Source organism: Balaenoptera borealis (assembly GCF_965194805.1).
Source record: "Balaenoptera borealis genome assembly, chromosome: 6".
Classification (NCBI taxonomy): domain Eukaryota; kingdom Metazoa; phylum Chordata; class Mammalia; order Artiodactyla; family Balaenopteridae; genus Balaenoptera; species Balaenoptera borealis.
Genome location: NC_138863.1, coordinates 35255988 through 35274443, shown reverse-complemented (window position 1 = coordinate 35274443; position 18456 = coordinate 35255988). Strand labels below are relative to the sequence as shown.

At 42.7% G+C, this 18456-nt stretch overlaps 1 protein-coding gene across 6 annotated transcripts in view; it reads left to right on the top strand.

The window, feature by feature from the left end:
- SPATS2L (spermatogenesis associated serine rich 2 like) overlaps nucleotides 1–18456 on the top strand; it is a 166970-nt gene that overhangs the window by 134779 nt on the left and 13735 nt on the right. For all 6 annotated transcript variants that reach the window (XM_082397369.1, XM_082397373.1, XM_082397372.1 and 3 more), the window contains one exon: nucleotides 16167–16225. In XM_082397369.1, the coding sequence (XP_082253495.1) occupies nucleotides 16167–16225 (59 nt within the window). The remainder of the gene's footprint in view (nucleotides 1–16166; nucleotides 16226–18456) is intronic.

Here is an 18456-nt window from a genome sequence, read left to right as displayed (position 1 = left end):
ACACAGTTACACAGGGCCAAATGACCATTAGATGACTCCTTCTCATTTTTCCAGAAAGAACTGGGGATTTAAGAGGGGAACAAAGATGACACAATGCCCTCACAGTATGTCTTCACAGAAAATAAATTTTGCAACATGAGCGTCTATGTGAAAAGTCACATCAGGAACTAACATGAAACAGCTGGTTTCTTTCCTATATGATTGGCCCCTACCACAACTGGAAAATATTCATCCTTTCGAATCATAGCTGCCAGGTTTAATTGCTTTGTGTGCAAACTAGTCTAGCTTCTCACCACAAATCTGTGTGTGTGCATGGCCAAGTTGATGTTGACGGCTTCAAATGAGCAATAAAACATTAAATTCAAAAAACATTGAGGAAGGAGAGTAATACTTGATAGTTTTTCCACATGCTGGGGGAGAAAGGATTCCAAAATAGAGCTGTAAAAATTGTTAGGTGCTATTGTCAATTTAACGTCTAATTAAAAGCACTCCTAAAGAAGACAGAAGATGGTAACAAGCCAGAGGGTTAGGGTGTGTGCTGGGGTAATGGGGTCTGGAGGGGATAATATTTTTAGGCTGCTTTGCTTTCAAAAAGGAAAGGGACATCAGTCAAAGCATGCCTTCTGTAAAAAAGGGGCCAGAAGTGTTCCTGGACCCTGTCGGTGTTTATTTTCTCTTGAAGCAGTGCCAGGAAATTGGAAGTGGGTCAGGAGTTTCCCAGCTCTCCCGACCCGAAGCCCTCCCCCACCTCCCCTTTCTCTGCCGACTTACCCTCCATCTTGGAGTTTCCTCCCTTCCAGCAAAGGCAGGTGAGCCTCCTACTGCCCCCTACAGGCTAGGGGCTCCTCCCCGTGACCCCACTCACTACGCCATAGGACCTTGTAGCAGACTCCCTGTATCCTTTTCCTTTCCTTCCTTTTAACGACTGAAACTCGTTTTCGTGTAATGGTAACCTCATCCTTTTGATGACCATGTGTCATCCATCCCAAAGTGACAGATTTGCATGTTAACCAAAGTTGACAGTCTGTTGAGACTCTCCACCAGCCAAAAGAATAACTCTAAAAGTGAGAATTGCAGGTTCAAGAAAAAGCAATTTTGAGATAAGTATATCTTCTTCTGCATCCCTCAAATCCCACTCCAGAGGAGGGCTCTTTATCTGCTACTACAGCCCTGTTGGTATCCAAGCAGAATCACACACAGACCACCAGGGTGGTCAGCAGGGTGGCGCCACACACCGACCAGATATCATTGCTGTGACATTTTAAATATTGTGTCTTTTTCTGGAATATAAACTCGAGAAGACCTCCCAAAGAAGAAATTGCCAGTGGGGCTCTTGCATTTCAGAACAAGCCAAGCAACAATCTGTCCCATATTCCCACTTTACTGTTCCTTGGGTACCCAAATAATATCAAATTCTTGGAGCGTGCAGCCTTGGAACTACTTCAGTTTGAGTCCAAATAAGACCATTTTTCTTCACTTTCGCAGATTGATCACATAGCAGGATTCTTTCTTTGTTGGTTGTTTCCTCCCTCCCCCCAAAATTCCCTAAACTTTTAGCTGCTTTTTTTTTAATACCTGGCTTTCCATACAATGCTAAAAGCCTGGTTTTTCTGTGCTCTTTGGGTTTTTTGTTTGTTCTCTTTATGAGTAACTGAACGTTGACTGAAAGATGATGTCTGTAAATTAATATGTACTTCTCTCCATACCAAAGTGTATATGTCTGCACTGTAATTACACACTCTCAGAGCTCTGTGGTCATCCTTTGCCTCGGTACCACCCCGAGAGATGCTGATTTCACTGGGCATAAGTGAACCCAGAAAGAGGGTTTTTTTGTTTTTAGAGAACCCCAGGTGATTCTCTTGTGCATCTGCGGTTGAAAACCATGGATTGAGAATCCTGCAGAGGAGGTGATATGTCTGGGGCTAGAGCAGTGTTTGCAGCCAGCTGAATTTGCCCCCCAGGAGACAGTTGGCATGTCTGGAAATATTTTGGGTTATCACAGCTGTGGAGAGGTAGTGCTACTGGCATATAGTAGGCAGAGGCCAGGGGTGCCACTCCTTATCCTCGTATGCACAGGACGGCATCCCCCGCTCCACCACCACCCCCAACAAAGAATGATCTGGTCCAAGGTATCGGTAAGGCTGAGAAAGCCTGGGTGCGAGGAAAGGGAGAGGAAGATTGCACAGCTCCTTCTGCATGGTCTGCTGTAGCTCGTGAGCAGAGGATGAAGAGTCCTCCCTTTGCAACACACCTGAGTGCCTCTCTGCCCCTCCCCCAGCCGCCCTCCTACGCACCACTGCAGACCCGAGGGGGGAGATTTCCTTTACATGCCCAGATCAGGTACGTACCCCAGAACACAGCCATAGTGTCTTCTCTTTTCACATCAGTGCAGTCGCAAGATATTTTTTCCCATACCTCCTGAAACATAAACCTTCTAGCTACACATTTTAAAGGTCAAATTACATTTTTGTTTCCTTAAGACCAGCAAAAACAATTACACTGAAGTGTAGAAAATTGAGGGCTTTGCTTCTTTGTCTATTTTTCATTATGGAATTCAAGTCAGTCCTTAGGAGAAAATGGAAAAATTAAGAACTGAAGGCTGTAGCTGGTGACAGGCCATCACTTTCCTTCACCATTCTGTCTCTACCTGAGTCTTTTTTCTCATTTTGCAATAAAACCAGGTATCACAGTGGGGACTGGGATTAGGTTGAAGATCTGAGGCACGTGAAGATAAATACAGAGGGGAATTGTTCCATTAAGTGTCTCTTTGGGGGATTATTATTTTCCTCGGGCTTTAGTCAAGCAGCAGTATTACTTGGTGTTCCTGGCTATACATGGTATATATCCACCTACTCTGATGCCAGTGACATCTTCAGGTGCGCCTGCCCTTGTGCTATTTAAATTGAATGACAACAGAAAGTTTTTGTTTTTGTTTCTGTTTTTGATTTTGTTTTGGCCGTACTGTGCCACTTGCAGGATCTTAGTTCCCCGACCAGAGATAGAACCCGGGCCCCTTGCAGTGGAAGTGTGGAGTCCTAACCACTGGACCGCCAGGGAGTTCCCAACAGAAGGTCTTTTTGCAATCTTATGGGGCCGTAGTGGTTGGGCAAATACTTGTTGACCATTGAATTACCCTCTCATAATTAGGAGAATATTGAAATTATGACGGTCTACTCTGATAGGTAAGTACCGGGAATATATGCATTAGGCGAAACAGGTCCTAGAATCAGATCTGTGTCACAGAGTAGGTGCTGTGAAAACAAGCAAACTGGGTTTTTGAGTTCAGTCATGTGTGTGTAGGGTGTGGGTGTAAGCGTGAGTGATGAGTTGAGCCTCCTTTGTAAAACCACGTGGCTGAAACAGTAAGCATTCTGAGCATGCCCACGAGCATCGAGTGTCTGGAGCAGTGTGTTGGCCAGTAATAAAGTGATGCTTTTCTCTGTGCCATTCAACAAGGGATGTGTACCACGGGATTACCAGTAGGAGAGCTGATGTTAGGAACCTTTGCAGCCACTTAGTATTGTCATGTGATAACTTCACCAGGACTTCGGTTCCCTATTACATTATCAACAACGTGTTAAATGATTGCTAGATTTTGCCAGCTCCTTAGCCTATACACGAGACGCAGGCAAAATCAAGAGTTTAACGTTACACTTTTTTATGGTTTTTAAAAGAAATTTAATACAAGGTCTCTACGTCCTTCTGCTCTGGAAAGGAATACATACTTCCCATTGATCAAAACCTATTGCAAACAGAACTTTCTGACTAATCTCTTTTCTTCTCAACAGATGGTTTTTCTAAGTGCCCACCTGCTAGTGACTTGTACTGTACAGTAGAAATTAAACAAACCCATTCCTTCTCCCAACACCCAATATTGGAGATTATGCCAGCATATTAAAAGAACACACATTATTGAAATGAACATACACCTGCAAAGGATATCAAGAGACAATAATAGAAGAGGCTAATAAATATATTTATGCCTCAAGAGAGCCATATGTATGGGTTTTGGTCCCTGTCCTAGCTGACAAACTACCCAAAATGGCTCTTTTTCCTTACTCTGCGCCAGTCCAATAAACAGAAATCAGCTCCAGGACCCATTCTGAAATCATGAAAAGGGTAAATACCTTATGCCAAGGAGGAACTCAAGGTCCCTGTGACTTTGGGTCTATGGCAAGTCCCCATGGTACAGGGCATTTCAAATCTTGCCTTGTTTGTGACTCTGTGTCATTCTAAATAGGGGTAACTCGCTCTTTGGAGGTGAAAGCTTCTCTTTTCCTATTTTCTTTCCTCCCCAAGGTTTTTCTCTGCATTAGATGTTTCCCCAGGGCCACTGCAAGGACCTAGTGAATCAGTCGACATGAAGGAAGAGCAGGCTGATAAATACAGAAAGTACAGAACTGGCCTTTTCAGTTTGGTGTAGTCCCCAGGAAACTAGCATAAATAGCGCCTTGTATTAATAGCTTTTCTGAGCTCCATGTGTGATTACCTCTATACGTTATGTCAGTGGTACACTTAGCGTTGGGAGACAGCTTTCCTTCACTGTAGCCTTCTTGCAGAGTAATAAACCCACAAGAAGAGCTGGAGGATAAGAAGTTGATTCTGATTTCAGCTTGAAATCTGAAAAGATTTCTGAATCTTTTCAGCAAATGAAGGCTACCTGTCAAACCAGCTTTGTAACATGCTCCTGAATAGGAATTGTTAGTTTTCATCATAGATCAGAAATATAAAAAGGAATTAACCAAATTGTTCTAACTACACAATCCCAGAAGGAAAATATGTATCATTTGTGTGTGTGTGTTTTGAATTTACGGTATAATCCATTTTCACTGAGAAAATAAGACAAATTTGTTCCTATATATCAGTAGAAATATAAATACATTATAGTTTGAGAAGTAGAATATCCTAGATCACAATTTCAGAATGGATCTTGGAGCTTATTTCTATTTATTAGACTAGTGCAGTGTGAGATTCTGTAGTCTCTTAGAGTGAGACCAAGGAGAAATTTTGGACAATTTGTCAGCTAGGACAGAAACAAAGTGTACAAAAACTGTACCTGAGGCCAATATAATAGAATAGCCAATTCCATATATGTATGTTACACTATCCTTCCAGTGACTGTGACCTTTGATTCTTAGTAGGCCATATTCAGACAAAAGTGACATTTTCCAAGGTTTATTAACAACATAATTAGGAGGCATGGGGTGTAGATTTAGACAGAATAGGGTTTAAATCTCATCTCTGCGTATTCTAGCTCTGAATATGGTTGAGTTTCTTAACTTCTACTCAGCTACAAAACAGGTGTACTGTTGTCACTTTCTAGGGGTTTTGTGAAGATTCATGGACAAGATATGCACTTCTCAGATTATTCTAGAAAATCTCTTGCCTGACCCATGATAGAAGTTCAATCTAGGCTGGTTCTCTTCTCTTCCAGATAAGCATTTAGTAAATGTCTTTCCCTCTCTACCAAGACACTGGGAGGAAGTTAATCTGTTCCACCTTTCTGTTTATTTAGTTATGCAGTAGATGCCAGCTGTAAGATATGGATATTTCATCACAGCTTTTTACTGTTTACTGCCTGATGAAGAGAGAAGTAAGGCAAAGGGACCCCTGATTCTGAATGGCCACAGTTGTCACCACATCAGCCCTCTTTCCCCTTTCCCGTCTTGCCATGCCTTCTCTCTACCTTCCCTTCCCCTCTCTTCATTCATCCACCCAATAGAGCCCTGGGGCTAGTGGGTGAAGACAGAAACAAGTGTGTAATGCACGATGGCAAATACTGCAATGGAGCTGGGCGTGGAGGAGGGGAAATCAACACTGGCTGGCTGGTTAGGGAAGGGTCCACCGCAGAGGTGACATTTGAGCTGGTCTTTGAAGGGAGACTAGGAATTTGTCAGCCTGAGACAGGAGAAAGGATTCCATGCAGAAGAAACAACACAAGGAACCAGAAATAAGACAGACCACAGTGTGCTCTAGGAGGAGTGCGTTCCCTGGGTCTTACTCCATCAATAAATGAATTTTGAGCACATCCCTCTCAAACCAGAAAACTTATTTATAAATCATATATGTGTGCTATGGTTAATCTGTGTACTAAAGATTAGGAAAGTCTACTTTTTAGAATAAAAAGTAAGTACATGAGACTTCCCTGGTGGTCCAGTGATTTAAGACTCCACGCTCCCAATGCAGGGGGCACGGGTTCGATCCCTGGTCGGGGAACTAAGATCCCCCATGCCGCGTGGCACAGCCAAAAGAAAAAAAAAAGTAAGTACGTACAGTTTACTGTTTTCTTTGTTCCCCCCATTTGGGAAGCCACTGGCTAGGTCAGGTCCTAAAGAGGAGGGGTAGCAAGTGAGCCTGGAGATGCTGGCTGATGAGAGCCTTTTGGCCCAAACCAAGAAGTCCACATTCTCTCCCTTCCCCTCTTCACAGGAGAGCTAAGGAATTCAGGAGACCCCAGGATGCCAGAGCAGTGGAGGCTAGGCCTGGCTGCCTTGGGTTGGAAGTGGGCCGGCATTTCTATGACTTTTTGTGCCACATCAGTCTTCTCTAGTGTCTGTTCCTAAGTTACTCAGGTTCAGTCACGATGATGGCTTCTGCATAGACGCCCCCCATCACCCAAAATTGGAGGGAAAGGCAACAGTGTTCAGAGTGGTTGTCTCTATTTTGGGTATGAAACAAAGAGAGATTTTGCCTTGTTTTATTTTGAAATTTGTTTTATTTTATCCTGATTTCTACATTTCCCAGTTTTTTTAATGAGGTAAATGGAGAAGAATGTTACTTCCTTCATTGGTACCCTTGTGCTATAAGACAGTCAATACCCACAGGTAGAAGTTTGCTTTCTTTTCCGTATATGTAGTTTGGTGGTTTTTTATTTTTTTAAAAAGGAGATGGTGGTAAGTCATATCACTTTTATAGCTATAGAAACTGAAATACAGGTAAGTTACTTTCCCTGAATAGTGATCTCCATGGAAAGAAACAAAACTAAAAAGTAATCAGCAAAGATAAGAAATTACATTATTAAGCAAAATATATGTAAAATTCTAAATAGAGGTATACAAGGAATACAGATTTTTCAGGTGAACATGTGATGTTGTGGGATTTGTAGATTTTGTAACTGTGATGTCATTTTTTAAATTCCAAGAAGAAAAAGGATTCCCTGTCTGTGTTTGTTTGTTTTTTCAATTAACTGTGTCGTCTGTGAGGAAATCCAGGATTTTACAAGTGTTGGGAGTTAGTCCTTATGCTACATTTGTTCGTGTCTCATTCCAGAAACACACCTCGGACAGTGTGATGACATATTCATTAACTGTAATTTAAATCATTGTCGAATTCCAATATAAAATATGCAGACTAAGAGATATTAACATTAACAAGTTATATTACCTCTGATTAAAGAAATAGAGAGAAAATGGGCTCAACCTGATTGGCAAATTGAGTGCACTTGCCACATTCACTGGCAGCCAGAGGGGTGTAACTCTGCTGTATATGTTAACAGTGATTCATGCTTAGAGACGCTCTGTTACCCTGAGAGTCATGATTACTAGGCAGCTTCAAAGAGTTGTGTCCCAACCCCAGCTGACAGGCTGTAGACATGTATGTTGGGTTTTATATGTTTATCACGTAATGCTATGGAATTCAAGAAATCTTTAGATCAATTTGTCAATCACTGCTGCATTCAGAAAAAGAATTCCAATTATAAGAAGAACGCAAGTTGTTGTGAAACCGAAATGCAAAAGTGTACAGAGTAGAAGGTAACAGACCCAGGAATCCCAACAAAAAACATAAATAAATGAGCATAGCCAGCTACTTGATAATGAGCCTGAGGTAAATTGGCAAGTGGAGTTGGGTAGGAGAGAGATTTCTGGGGTAGACTCAGGAGGATGTGATCACGTGGGAAGTGAAGGAAGAGGAGTCGTGGAAACTGGTGGGTAGTGAGAGCAGTAACCAGCAGACAGGCGTAGGAGTGGGGACGGGATGGACGTGCGGGGGAGGAAGAATATTTTCCCTCTGCCCTTCTGGGTTCTTGGCTGAGACCCTGTAATAAAAGACAGGTTAACAATAGAGAAACAAACAGAAGTTGATTAACATGTACGCCTCATGTACACATGGGAGAGACCCAGGGAAAATGAAGAACTCCCCAAGGTCGCCTGGAATTCAGGATTAAATACCATCTTCATAGGGAAAGGGGAGAGGGGGTGTAGGCCTCTGAGGGGAGAGTAAATGACTTTTAGGAAAGATGAATGGGTCCTTAGAAGAACAGGTGGAGGTATGATAGCTTGTGACAGAGTCGGCTGAGTGTGGTGCCCATTCTCTAGTCTCCCCTCCTGTGACGAAAGTCAACATCCTCCCTGGTTGGTGAAACTTCTGGAGAAGGAATTTATGACAACTGAGTTCCTTTTAGACAATCTGTCTTTAAGCAGAAAAGGGGAGTTCGGAGAAAGCCTGTCCCTGCATTTGCTGTTTTTCACGTGCCCACAGCTCACAATGATCAATATACCAAAGTGCCATATTTGGGGTGGCGTATTCTGCTAGTCTTCAGGGAGCAGAACAGAGAAAGGAGGAATGGGGCATTGACAGCCATGCAAGAGCATGGGCGCCATTTGTAGGCACCTGTCGTGTTAGGGCTGCCCGTCCTTCTGACCCTAAGAACAGAGAACCAGACACAGTCTTGATGTATTTGTGCCCGTCATGCCAGGGACACCTTTGTTGACAGCAACAATAGTTGAGAAATGGGTGGGCCGAAACCCCTGACTAGTTTTGCCCTGGGCCCAAGAATTCCTGGTAATACTTGGGAGATTGGACTAGAAATGGTACCCATGGTAACAGTAGAGTACACCCTAAGTATATAAAGGGAGTTTTTCTACCCTCCACCTGGTGGGCACAGTCCTCTCAGCCAGGGCAAGGGATGTAGATGCCTAAACTCCTGGGCAGTACCGGTGGCCTCTTCCTTCAGTACCCGCTCCCAGCTCAGGATCCACATAGCGGCCCCTGGGTGCGACTAGGCTGCCGGGCGTTCAGCCGGCGTTCCTCCCATGGTCACAGTTCTTAGTCCTGATGCAGTAGTAAGGAGCAGAGCCCTCAGTGGGGGGAAATGTTTGTACATTACCCTCTCTCTTTAGTGAAAGAAATAGAAATTCTTTAAACAGGAAGTCTGGCTTTATGGCTTATCACTCATTCGCATGCTTTTTTTTTAAATTTTTTAATTTTTGGCTGTGTTGGGTCTTCGTTGCTGCACGCGGGCTTTCTCTAGTTGCAACGAGTGGGGGCTACTCTTTGTTGCGGTGCGCAGGCTTCTCATTGCGGTGGCTTCTCTTGTTGCAGAGCACGGGCTCTAGGCATGCAGGCTTCAGTAGTTGTGGCTCGCAGGCTCAGTAGTTGTGGCTCCCGGGCTCTAGAGCGCAGGCTCCGTAGTTGTGGCGCACGGGCTTAGTTGCTCTGCGGCGTGTGGGATCTTCCCGGACCAGGGCTCGAACCCGTGTCCCCTGCATTGGCAGGCGGCTTCTTAACCACTGCGCCACCAGGGAAGCCCTCATTCGCATGCTTTAAGCTGTTTGTTACAGGCCAGGAGGGGTGAAACATCCCCTTGGCATTCGGTAGAATCCTTCCTCCCCAGCCATCTCCACATTCTCTTTCTCTCTAATGGGCCGGCGGTCTGGAGGCTCTGCCCTGTGATCGTCCTGCCAGCAAGCGCGGGGCTCTGTCTGTTTCCTGAGGCTTTCCACCTGCTTTGTTCTGCTTGGCAGCCGAGGAGTTAAGGAAGCTCCGCACCGAAGCACTTCGTCCACCAGAAGGTCCTGAAGCAAAATCGTCTGGGATCAGATAGTCGCAGGCCGTTTCTCTCACTATGGCCTCCCTGAGGCCAGCTCAGGAAGATGAAATGTAGCCTAGTTTTAACTCTCTAACGTCTGACTCTGGCTGCTGTTGCAGATTGATCTCGTTCAGCTCCTATTGAAATCCTACTTTCATTCCTCAGTATCCGCCAGAAGCTTCTGCTCTCCAGCTTCTCACCCACTGACAGTCCTGTGGCCGCTCCCCATCACGGCATCTTTATTTATGAAGCACACCAGACTCGACGTGGCTCCTTCGAGCTGCCAAATGAAGCCATTTTGTCTCTCAGTGTCTTGTCTCCACATTTAAAGAAGAGTCTTTCACAGAGCAGAAAATGATAAATCTATTCCTGCTAAAGTGCCTTTCTGATTCTTTTTATTATTGTTATTATTAGTCCTCTATAGAAAGGAATCAAGACAGTGGAAACATTTTTATAAAATGACACTTTATCTCTGTGATTAACAATATAATAAACCGTAAAGGCTCTGCCATGGTCATCTCCCTCTCCTTACACCTTATTGCTTTAATAATAAAAGCTTTTTTATGGCAAGAGAATAAAATTTTACTATCCAGGCAGTTTAGATAAAATGAAAAGATGTGTTTTTGGAAGGATAAAGGGCACATCTGAAACATGTGAGGTCAGCATGGGTTTTATGTGAGCTCAGTTTATGTAGAACACGTTTGATGTGTCTTCAGTCTGTTGCCCTCCTGAGGACTTTATCCAGCCATTTAGAGAACTTTCAGTGGTCAGCGAAAAGCCGATTAAAGAGTTCTGTGTTTCTATCAAGTACAGAGGATCACTGTTGAAAAGCAAAAATGCCCCAAACCTGAATTGCAGATGATTAGTGGGGGAAAGTACAAATTTCAGTAATTTATTACCATCCCAATTTGCAAACAGAATCGTTAACTACGTGTCTTGATTCTGAGCCAAACCCTGTGTGGTTTAGTGAATATCGTTGTACTTTTATTCATAAGCTTATGTCTCAAATGATTAGATTCTGTCAGTGACAAAAGTTATATAAATTTTTGCATAAAGATGATTTATATGCAAGCACTACAGTTTACCAATTAAGGAGTTTCATTATTGTTATGCCACAGAAAAATAAATATGCTGTCTTCCCTTCCATTCATCACTGTCAAGCAGTTTTTGTCGAGCAGCCCACCATAGTTGAAGAGCGTAACGTTGAACAGAAGTTTTCTAAAACTCTGTCAGAGCTTTTCTGAAGAAGGGATGATTAAGCAGAGACCTGAAGGAAGCCTCAAAGTGAAGGAGATGAAGAAAGGCAGGGCTGGGGAGGAGAGCTGCCCTCTAGCAGTGGGAAGGGCACGTGCCAAGGCCCTGTGCTGAGGGGGATTTAGAGCTCATACCTCCTGGGGTGTTGGGAAACTTCAATGAGATCATTCCAGTGAGGCACTGGTGCTCTCCCTGATGGCCTCGCACAGTAAGCACTCAGGAGATGTTAGTTACGAGCAGCTCTCATTTTGAGGCTGTCTACACAGTGCTATCTCAAAAGCCCGCATGTGACCTTTCTGCTTCTCCAGTAGAAATGGGGACAGTGACACTGCCTGTGATTTTTCTGTGACTCGTCTCCTCCCTCTGTGCCATTCCTCCCTCCTGCCCTCCATATCTGCTAACTCCCTACTGGGTTTTGCCCAGCACCCTCCTCTTTTATCCAGCCTGCAGAGTTGTTCTGCATCAGGCAGCACTTCAGTGCGTATCTCTGTCCTGGGGTCTCTTAAGAAGATTCAGTGGGACTTGTAAATGGCACTGATGAAGTTACTCAGGAAGCTGGGTGTGACCCGCGGCACTGCGGGCATTTAGAAGGTGTGAGACACAGGGAATTCCCTGGCGGTACAGAGGTTAGGACTCTCTGCTCTCACTGCCGAGGGCACATGTTCGATCCTTGGTCAGGGAACTAAGATCTCGCAAGCCACGCGGTGTGGCCCAAAAAGGTGTTAGATGCGGCCTTTCCTCTTGAACCTTTCTTTGGTCTGGCTCTCAGCTTGCTGTGATGCTGGTTCCTCACTGTCTGACAGCCTGCCAGAGGACCGGCCGGCCTCCGCTACTTCATCCTCTTCATCTTCCACATCCTCTTCCCTTAGTATTCCCTTCCACAAGCCTGCTGCCTTGAAAGGAAAAAAAAAAAATCCAGCGAAACTCTGAGGTGCACCTTATTGAGATTCTCATGGGAGGTCCTGGGGCACTGCCGCGAGCTAGCACCTAGATGCTGGTTTGCATCCAGTTCATGAGTTCTGAGCAGGGTCCTGACTCAGCAGAGGTCCCTTGGATTGCTTTTATGCATGAGTTTTGAAAGCAATCATACATAGCAGTGCTTGAATTACTAAGATGCTTGAGGACAGTCTTTTGCTGAAATACCCAGAGGAATGGAAGCATGGTTTGATGCCAACTTCAGAGGCTTTTCACATCCTCCAGTGGGCATTAAGCAGATTAACAATTTATTGTGTATAGCCTTCATCCCTCCTGTTGCTAGCCCAGGAGGCCAAAACTAACCATTGTGTGAATAGCCACAATGTTTAATGTGTTAGACCTGGGGATACGGATTGCACCCCAAATGTCCATCTTGTAAACTCTCTGGGCACATAATTATATTAACAAGTTTAATCAACAAAAATGCACTATAATCTTGTAGCTGGTAAAGAAATGAGCAAAGGCCCCTTCCTACACCATCCTCCTCATCCAGCACACACAGAGGCTGCAGGGTCCGTGGCCTTGTTTGGGGACTGAGGGCGTGGGAACTACATGAGGCTGTCTTGGCACTCTCACTGCGGTCTGTCCCCTCCTGCCCCCTGAAGTCTAAAGATACCCCATCTTGTATCACGTGCATGTATTTGCTTTGGTTGTGCACCTTGCATGCTCTCAAATCCTGGAGACTCTAATTACAGCCTTCTGGTTGATGGAGGGTGGGGAATCCTAATTTCTTCCTCCTGCCGTCATCATTTTCTTCCCTCTCCACCTGTTTTACACTATTTCCCCAACAAGTTCGGCAGGTCCTCTCACCCTTTTCCTCTCAGCTCACCCAAAAGAATGGAGGCTCCGATGGCAGGAATCTTTTTTTTTTTTTTTTTTTTTATCCACAGCTGTATTCCCAGCTCCACCCTCACCTGGCACGTGGCAGGCACTCAGCAAATATTTGTCCAGTGGATGAATGTTTTGTCAGTCTCTCCAGAGACTAGAGTCTTCTAGTGCTCTTCGTGACATGTTCTGTACCGTCACCCCACACTTGTGCAACCCGGCTTCACTCCGTTGATTAAGAGAATGGAGCAAGCCTCACCTGACCTGTAGCCCATAAGTCAGCAGAGTCCCAGCCCCTTGGACTCCCGTTTCATGTCCGCTGGAAGTCAAAAGACCTCTCTAAGATTTGTGCCAGTTCAGGGAGGCAGGTGACGCCCAGCATTCTCATGCTCACTCTGCCTTCAGACCGTTGCTCTTCCCATTCCTCAGCCCTGCACTGACCCAGACGTGAAACCCAGCCACTCCCTGTGTGTGTGTGTCTGTGTGCGCACCCACACACATTCAGACCGTCCACACCAAGCGTGGTGAGGGTCTGGACGTCCCAGGCAAGGCTCACATCACACGCCTGACGGTGGGCACCTCATAGTGGCGTATGTGGTCCTCCCGCTTCTGGAAGCTCCTTTGGTCACCCCACTACTGGTGATTTCTCCCAGCCTCTTCACCCTACACGGCTCCCAGCCTTCTGGCTGACTCTCTCTCTTTTCACCTCCTTTTCTATAGGGAATAAAAATTCAAAACATTTTCTCAGGCAGAATAGCTTAGCCGTGTTGTTATAATTTGGGCTCCTGACTCCAAATCTCTAGGTTCTCACCTTATCTCCCCACCAGCTTATCCATTAGCCTTGTTTTTCTAAACTAACATAGAACTGCCCTCTCCAATCGCTTGTGGCTACGTTTGTGAACTTGACAGGAAAGCTAAGTATACCTCATAATCACAGGAGCACAAGCCTATTGACTTAACTCAGCGTTTTGTACAATTAATGAATATATGCTGGTTTATGAATAGATGATCTCTGGAAAGAAACGCAAGAAGCTGGTGACAGTGGAGACCTCCAGGGAGGGGGACTGAGTAAACTGGGACAGAGTTTGGATAAAGACTTCCTTCTCGCTGTACACCTTTCTGTATCGTGTATTTCCTGTGTTTAAAACACACTGACATCATATGTGTTTAATGTCAATAAATAAGGTACAATTCTCTTGATGTGCCAGTTACACCAAAGTGGTTATAGCCAGTGACCTAAAGCCACATGCGTCATGGGCAGAGCTGATGTCTCTGCTTGATGGATTAGGCTTCGAGCCCAGTTCTGGAGAACTTGCCGTCCCTTGTTCACGTCAGCTCTTTCCACTAGGATTTCCTGGCTGGAAAGAGCCAAGCTCTTCAGCACATAGTCCTTACTCTCCAAGCGTTTAGGTTACGTCATTTGGATGAGGAGGCCCAAACTCCTAGAGATACACCCAGGAGCCACTTCGTACCTTGACAAACACTACAAAATATTTCCTTTTAAGGGGAAATAGATTTTCAACACACTTTAAATTTTAAGAATACATCTGATGGAGAAAAAAATGTACATCTGTTGGAACAATCTGAGTAGTAATAAATAAGGATGTTTTAAGGATAATAATTGCAGTGTATTGAAGCACATTAAATATGAGTTCACAATTAAACTATACAAACAAGCAAAAAAAAAAAAAATCTCATTGGTTACTTTTGGAGGAACCAACTATCGTTTTGAAAACTGATAAATAAAAAGAGAGAACCAAGCATTTACCCTGCCTATGCAAACTGTACTTCATGATAACCAAATAGTTGATAAAGGAAAATTTCTTTTTATGGAAGTTTTCAGTAAATAAACCAAGGAGTGAGAGAATCTGAATATCCTCATTTCTCAAACCCTCTTGATCTAGGCAGTGATCACCATAGCTGCTAATATCATGAAAAATAGAGATGTTCTTTGTATTTCCTGTACATGTATTTTGAGATGTATAAAGTTGAGTACCTTCAGGTTTAATTTTTTTTCAGGAGGAGTATTTATAAGTGTGTCCTGTCATGTGTCTGCTGATGGAAGTACATAACATAATTTCTCCTGAAATAAAAAACAAATCTGAATTTAATCAAATTTCTGTATCTCATAACAAATTTATAGAAAATATAAAGGAATGGGTTAAATAATACCATGGCCGTGGAGTCGCAAAATTCAGACCTTGGACAACTCTACAGGACCTGGTTTCTTTAACAAAGGAATTGCAAGGGAGGAAAAAGAAGAAAGAGAGATGGGAGGGAATGTATAGATTAAAACAGATTTAAGAGACAGTCAACAAATTGTCACGAACAGACCTTATTTAGATCCTGGTTCAAACAAACTGTTTAAAAAAAATGTATGGGGCAATTAGGAAATTTTGAATATTGAGTAGATATCTGATAACATTAAATTATTGTTCATGTTTTTAGGTATTATAGTAATACTATGGTTATATTCCCCAAAAGTCCTTATCTTTGAGATACTTATATTGAAATACTATGGTTGAAATGAAAATTTTAAAAATCTGGCATCTGTGCTTATTTACACATAAAAATCTGTGAAAGGATACATAAGGGATTTGTGATGATGTGTTGATTCTGGAAGGGGAGCAAGGAGTCAGGATGGGAGAGAAATGAACTTTTGGACAGAAAATTATTACTTTTGCAGGTAATACCTTTTCAAAGGACTAACCAAAAATATATTAAATATAATGGGAAAAAAGTTAACCTTGAAAGGCTTATTTGGGGGAATGAGAAGGCATAGACTCATTATAGAACATGTGGATGGATTGACCCAGAACCATATTTCTCAAAGTGGGTCCTAGGACCCTCTGCATCAGCATTGGGCCCACCTCTCTCCCTCCCAGCCCAAATCTGGGAGAGTGAAGCGCAGAGACATTTGAGAATTACAGGCCTTGATAACCTGGGTGCCACCTTTTAAATACTTATTATATTGTTTTGGAACTTCAAAAATTCATAGGGCAAAAATACTCCCAAATTGAAATTCAAAGCAGTGCAATTCTGAAAGTCTGAAAAGGCTTTTTTTTTTAGATTTGCTGACAATGATTTAATCAGCAGATGTCACTATGTAACACTGAGAGCATCCCTTCCATGTTGCCTCGTTTTTGGAAAGGCAGAGTCTGCTGCTGGCAATGTAACATAGAAATATTTATGGTAATCTTGTATTTTGTTTAATGAAAATAATTTTTCTTTTACTTCCAGTGCTTATTAAAAGTTTATCTTTGATTAAGCATTCTTTGCTTTTGTTTTTGTTTTTTTCCCCCAGCATCATTGACAAAGAAGTTTCATTAATGGCAGAAATGGATAAAGTTAAAGAAGAAGCCAGTAAGTAGACACATGGTTGTTTGATTAGGAGCCTCCCAATCAGAAGTAACCCATAGGTCAGATTGACAATGATATAGATTCTGAGTGGGGTCCAAAAGGATGGAGTAGTAGCACCCACTGAGCGGAGGGCAGAATAGGCATGCAGCAAAGAATAGGTGCCAGTTGAGTTTATTTAAAGTCCAGGGAGACTTTTGTGCCTATAGAGGACTACTTATAGTTAATTGGGTTTAAAATGACATTGAATGTAGTATTAAATTTTAAAACATAAGTTTTTATGCCTTCGCAACTTACAAATCTTGCTATACTACTTATACAATCCTTTTCACTTGTTCTTTCAACTCACTCAAGTTTACCAAATTAAGTTCCCCGAAAAAATGTGTTCTATTTGAAAGTTACTTCAATTCACCTTAACATTTTGAATTACATTTGTAAATTTAATATATCTTATTTTTTTCAAGCACTTCGGATACCTGACAAGGCAAACTCACAAACCTAACCAGCAAAGTATTCCAAGCTCTTAAGCAACTCTTATAAGATTAATAATTCAAACTTAGAGATGTACTAAATGAAGTTCTCTTAAAACACTCCAATTCTGTTTACAAACTCAGCCAAATTCACTAACACCTGCCAACTTAACACCTCAGAAGAAAACCAGTTACGTGTTTGAAATCACAAGTGAGCTTGCGTAATATACAGAATACTCTCTATTTAAATAATGAACACACGCAAACAATCTTGATCATTGCAAAACTTTTTCTGAATTTAACACAAAATATTAGTACTCTGGGTTTGATTTATTTTACTATTTTTATACCTATTTCTAAACGTTTCCACTGCTGTAAAGTTACCCAACAGCCATTAGGATGGATTTGCCATCTCACATAGGCTGAGGTTCATGGGTTGGAAATTTCAACTGAGACAAGATTGCTCAGTCAGATTCAACACAAGTGTACATGCTGATCCCTCTTTTATTTTTAAATTCATTTGCTATGTTACTGGGAGCCCTAAGACCTTTTTTTTTTTTCTTTTTTTTTTCCCTAAGAGCATATTTTTCAGCTGGGATTTAGTTTTACAATCCGTATCTCCTAGGTATTTTAAGTTCTTCATCCTTACCCAAATCTTATCTCATAAGTTGGATAAATGGCAGTCTGCACCCCCAGCCAGGTTTCAGCTAAATTCCTTTACTTTTGACTTCAGTGCTTTCCTTTTTATCGGTGAAGGATCAGACCAGATTCTTCATTCTTTTAATATTGTTCTTGCCTGGCCCTTGGCCATAAATTCAGTAGTTATTTTGTGGAAAATAGCTATCATTATTTTTGTTAGACAATTTTTCCAAATAATTTTAAACAATGTTTTAGAATCTAAAATACAGCAGGTTTTATTAAATAAAACTAAATGTGATCCAGGGTTAAGCTGTGGAATATTTAGATGGTTAACACAATCCCTTTGACTGTGAAATTATTTTATTTTATTGAAATTTGTTGATTTCTTCAGTAGCAGTAGATTACCCCATGACTTGGGATCTTCCCTGTTTCTCAGGTACAGCTTATTTTCCCTTTTCAGTTTCATATCCTAATGATAAAAATGTAACAGCCAACACAAACACAAATGTTTCTTTAGCACCAAATAGAAAGTTACTAGCACATCACTTTCTCAGAGGTTAACAGAGGGCCTCAGATATCAAATGCTCATTCTTCCTTCTTGGGACAGTAGTATTCAGTCCCAAGACCTGTGGAATTTGGGCATCTCTGGAGAGCATCCCCATTTTTAAAACTCATTCAATCCGTAAACATTGACTGTGTGCTTCCTTATGTGCTAAGCACTGGCAGAGAGAGGGACAAACCAGCAAACAGATAAATCTGGGACCTGCACTCATGGAGCTTTCAGGCTAGCTGAAACGGCTAGCTTGGTTGACAGGGTTCCCCTAACTTCAGGAATTGGTCCTGGTTTAGAACTGCCCAGTGCCCTGGGGAAACCAATTTGCTTACCTTGGAGGTGAACAGAAATGAAATCAGATCCAGGTTCCATCCATTTTACTGGCTGTGTGACATTGAACTATTTTGTGAATTTCTCAAAGTCAGGTTCCTAATCAGAAAAGAGGGCATAAGAAGAGTGTCTATATCAAATAGTTATTAGCACAGTGCCTGACATGGTGTGTATAAAAAGGGAAAAGCTCATCTTAGTAGAGAGGTTAGTCCAACCCCTCAGAAAACAGAGGTCAGAGGGGTTAT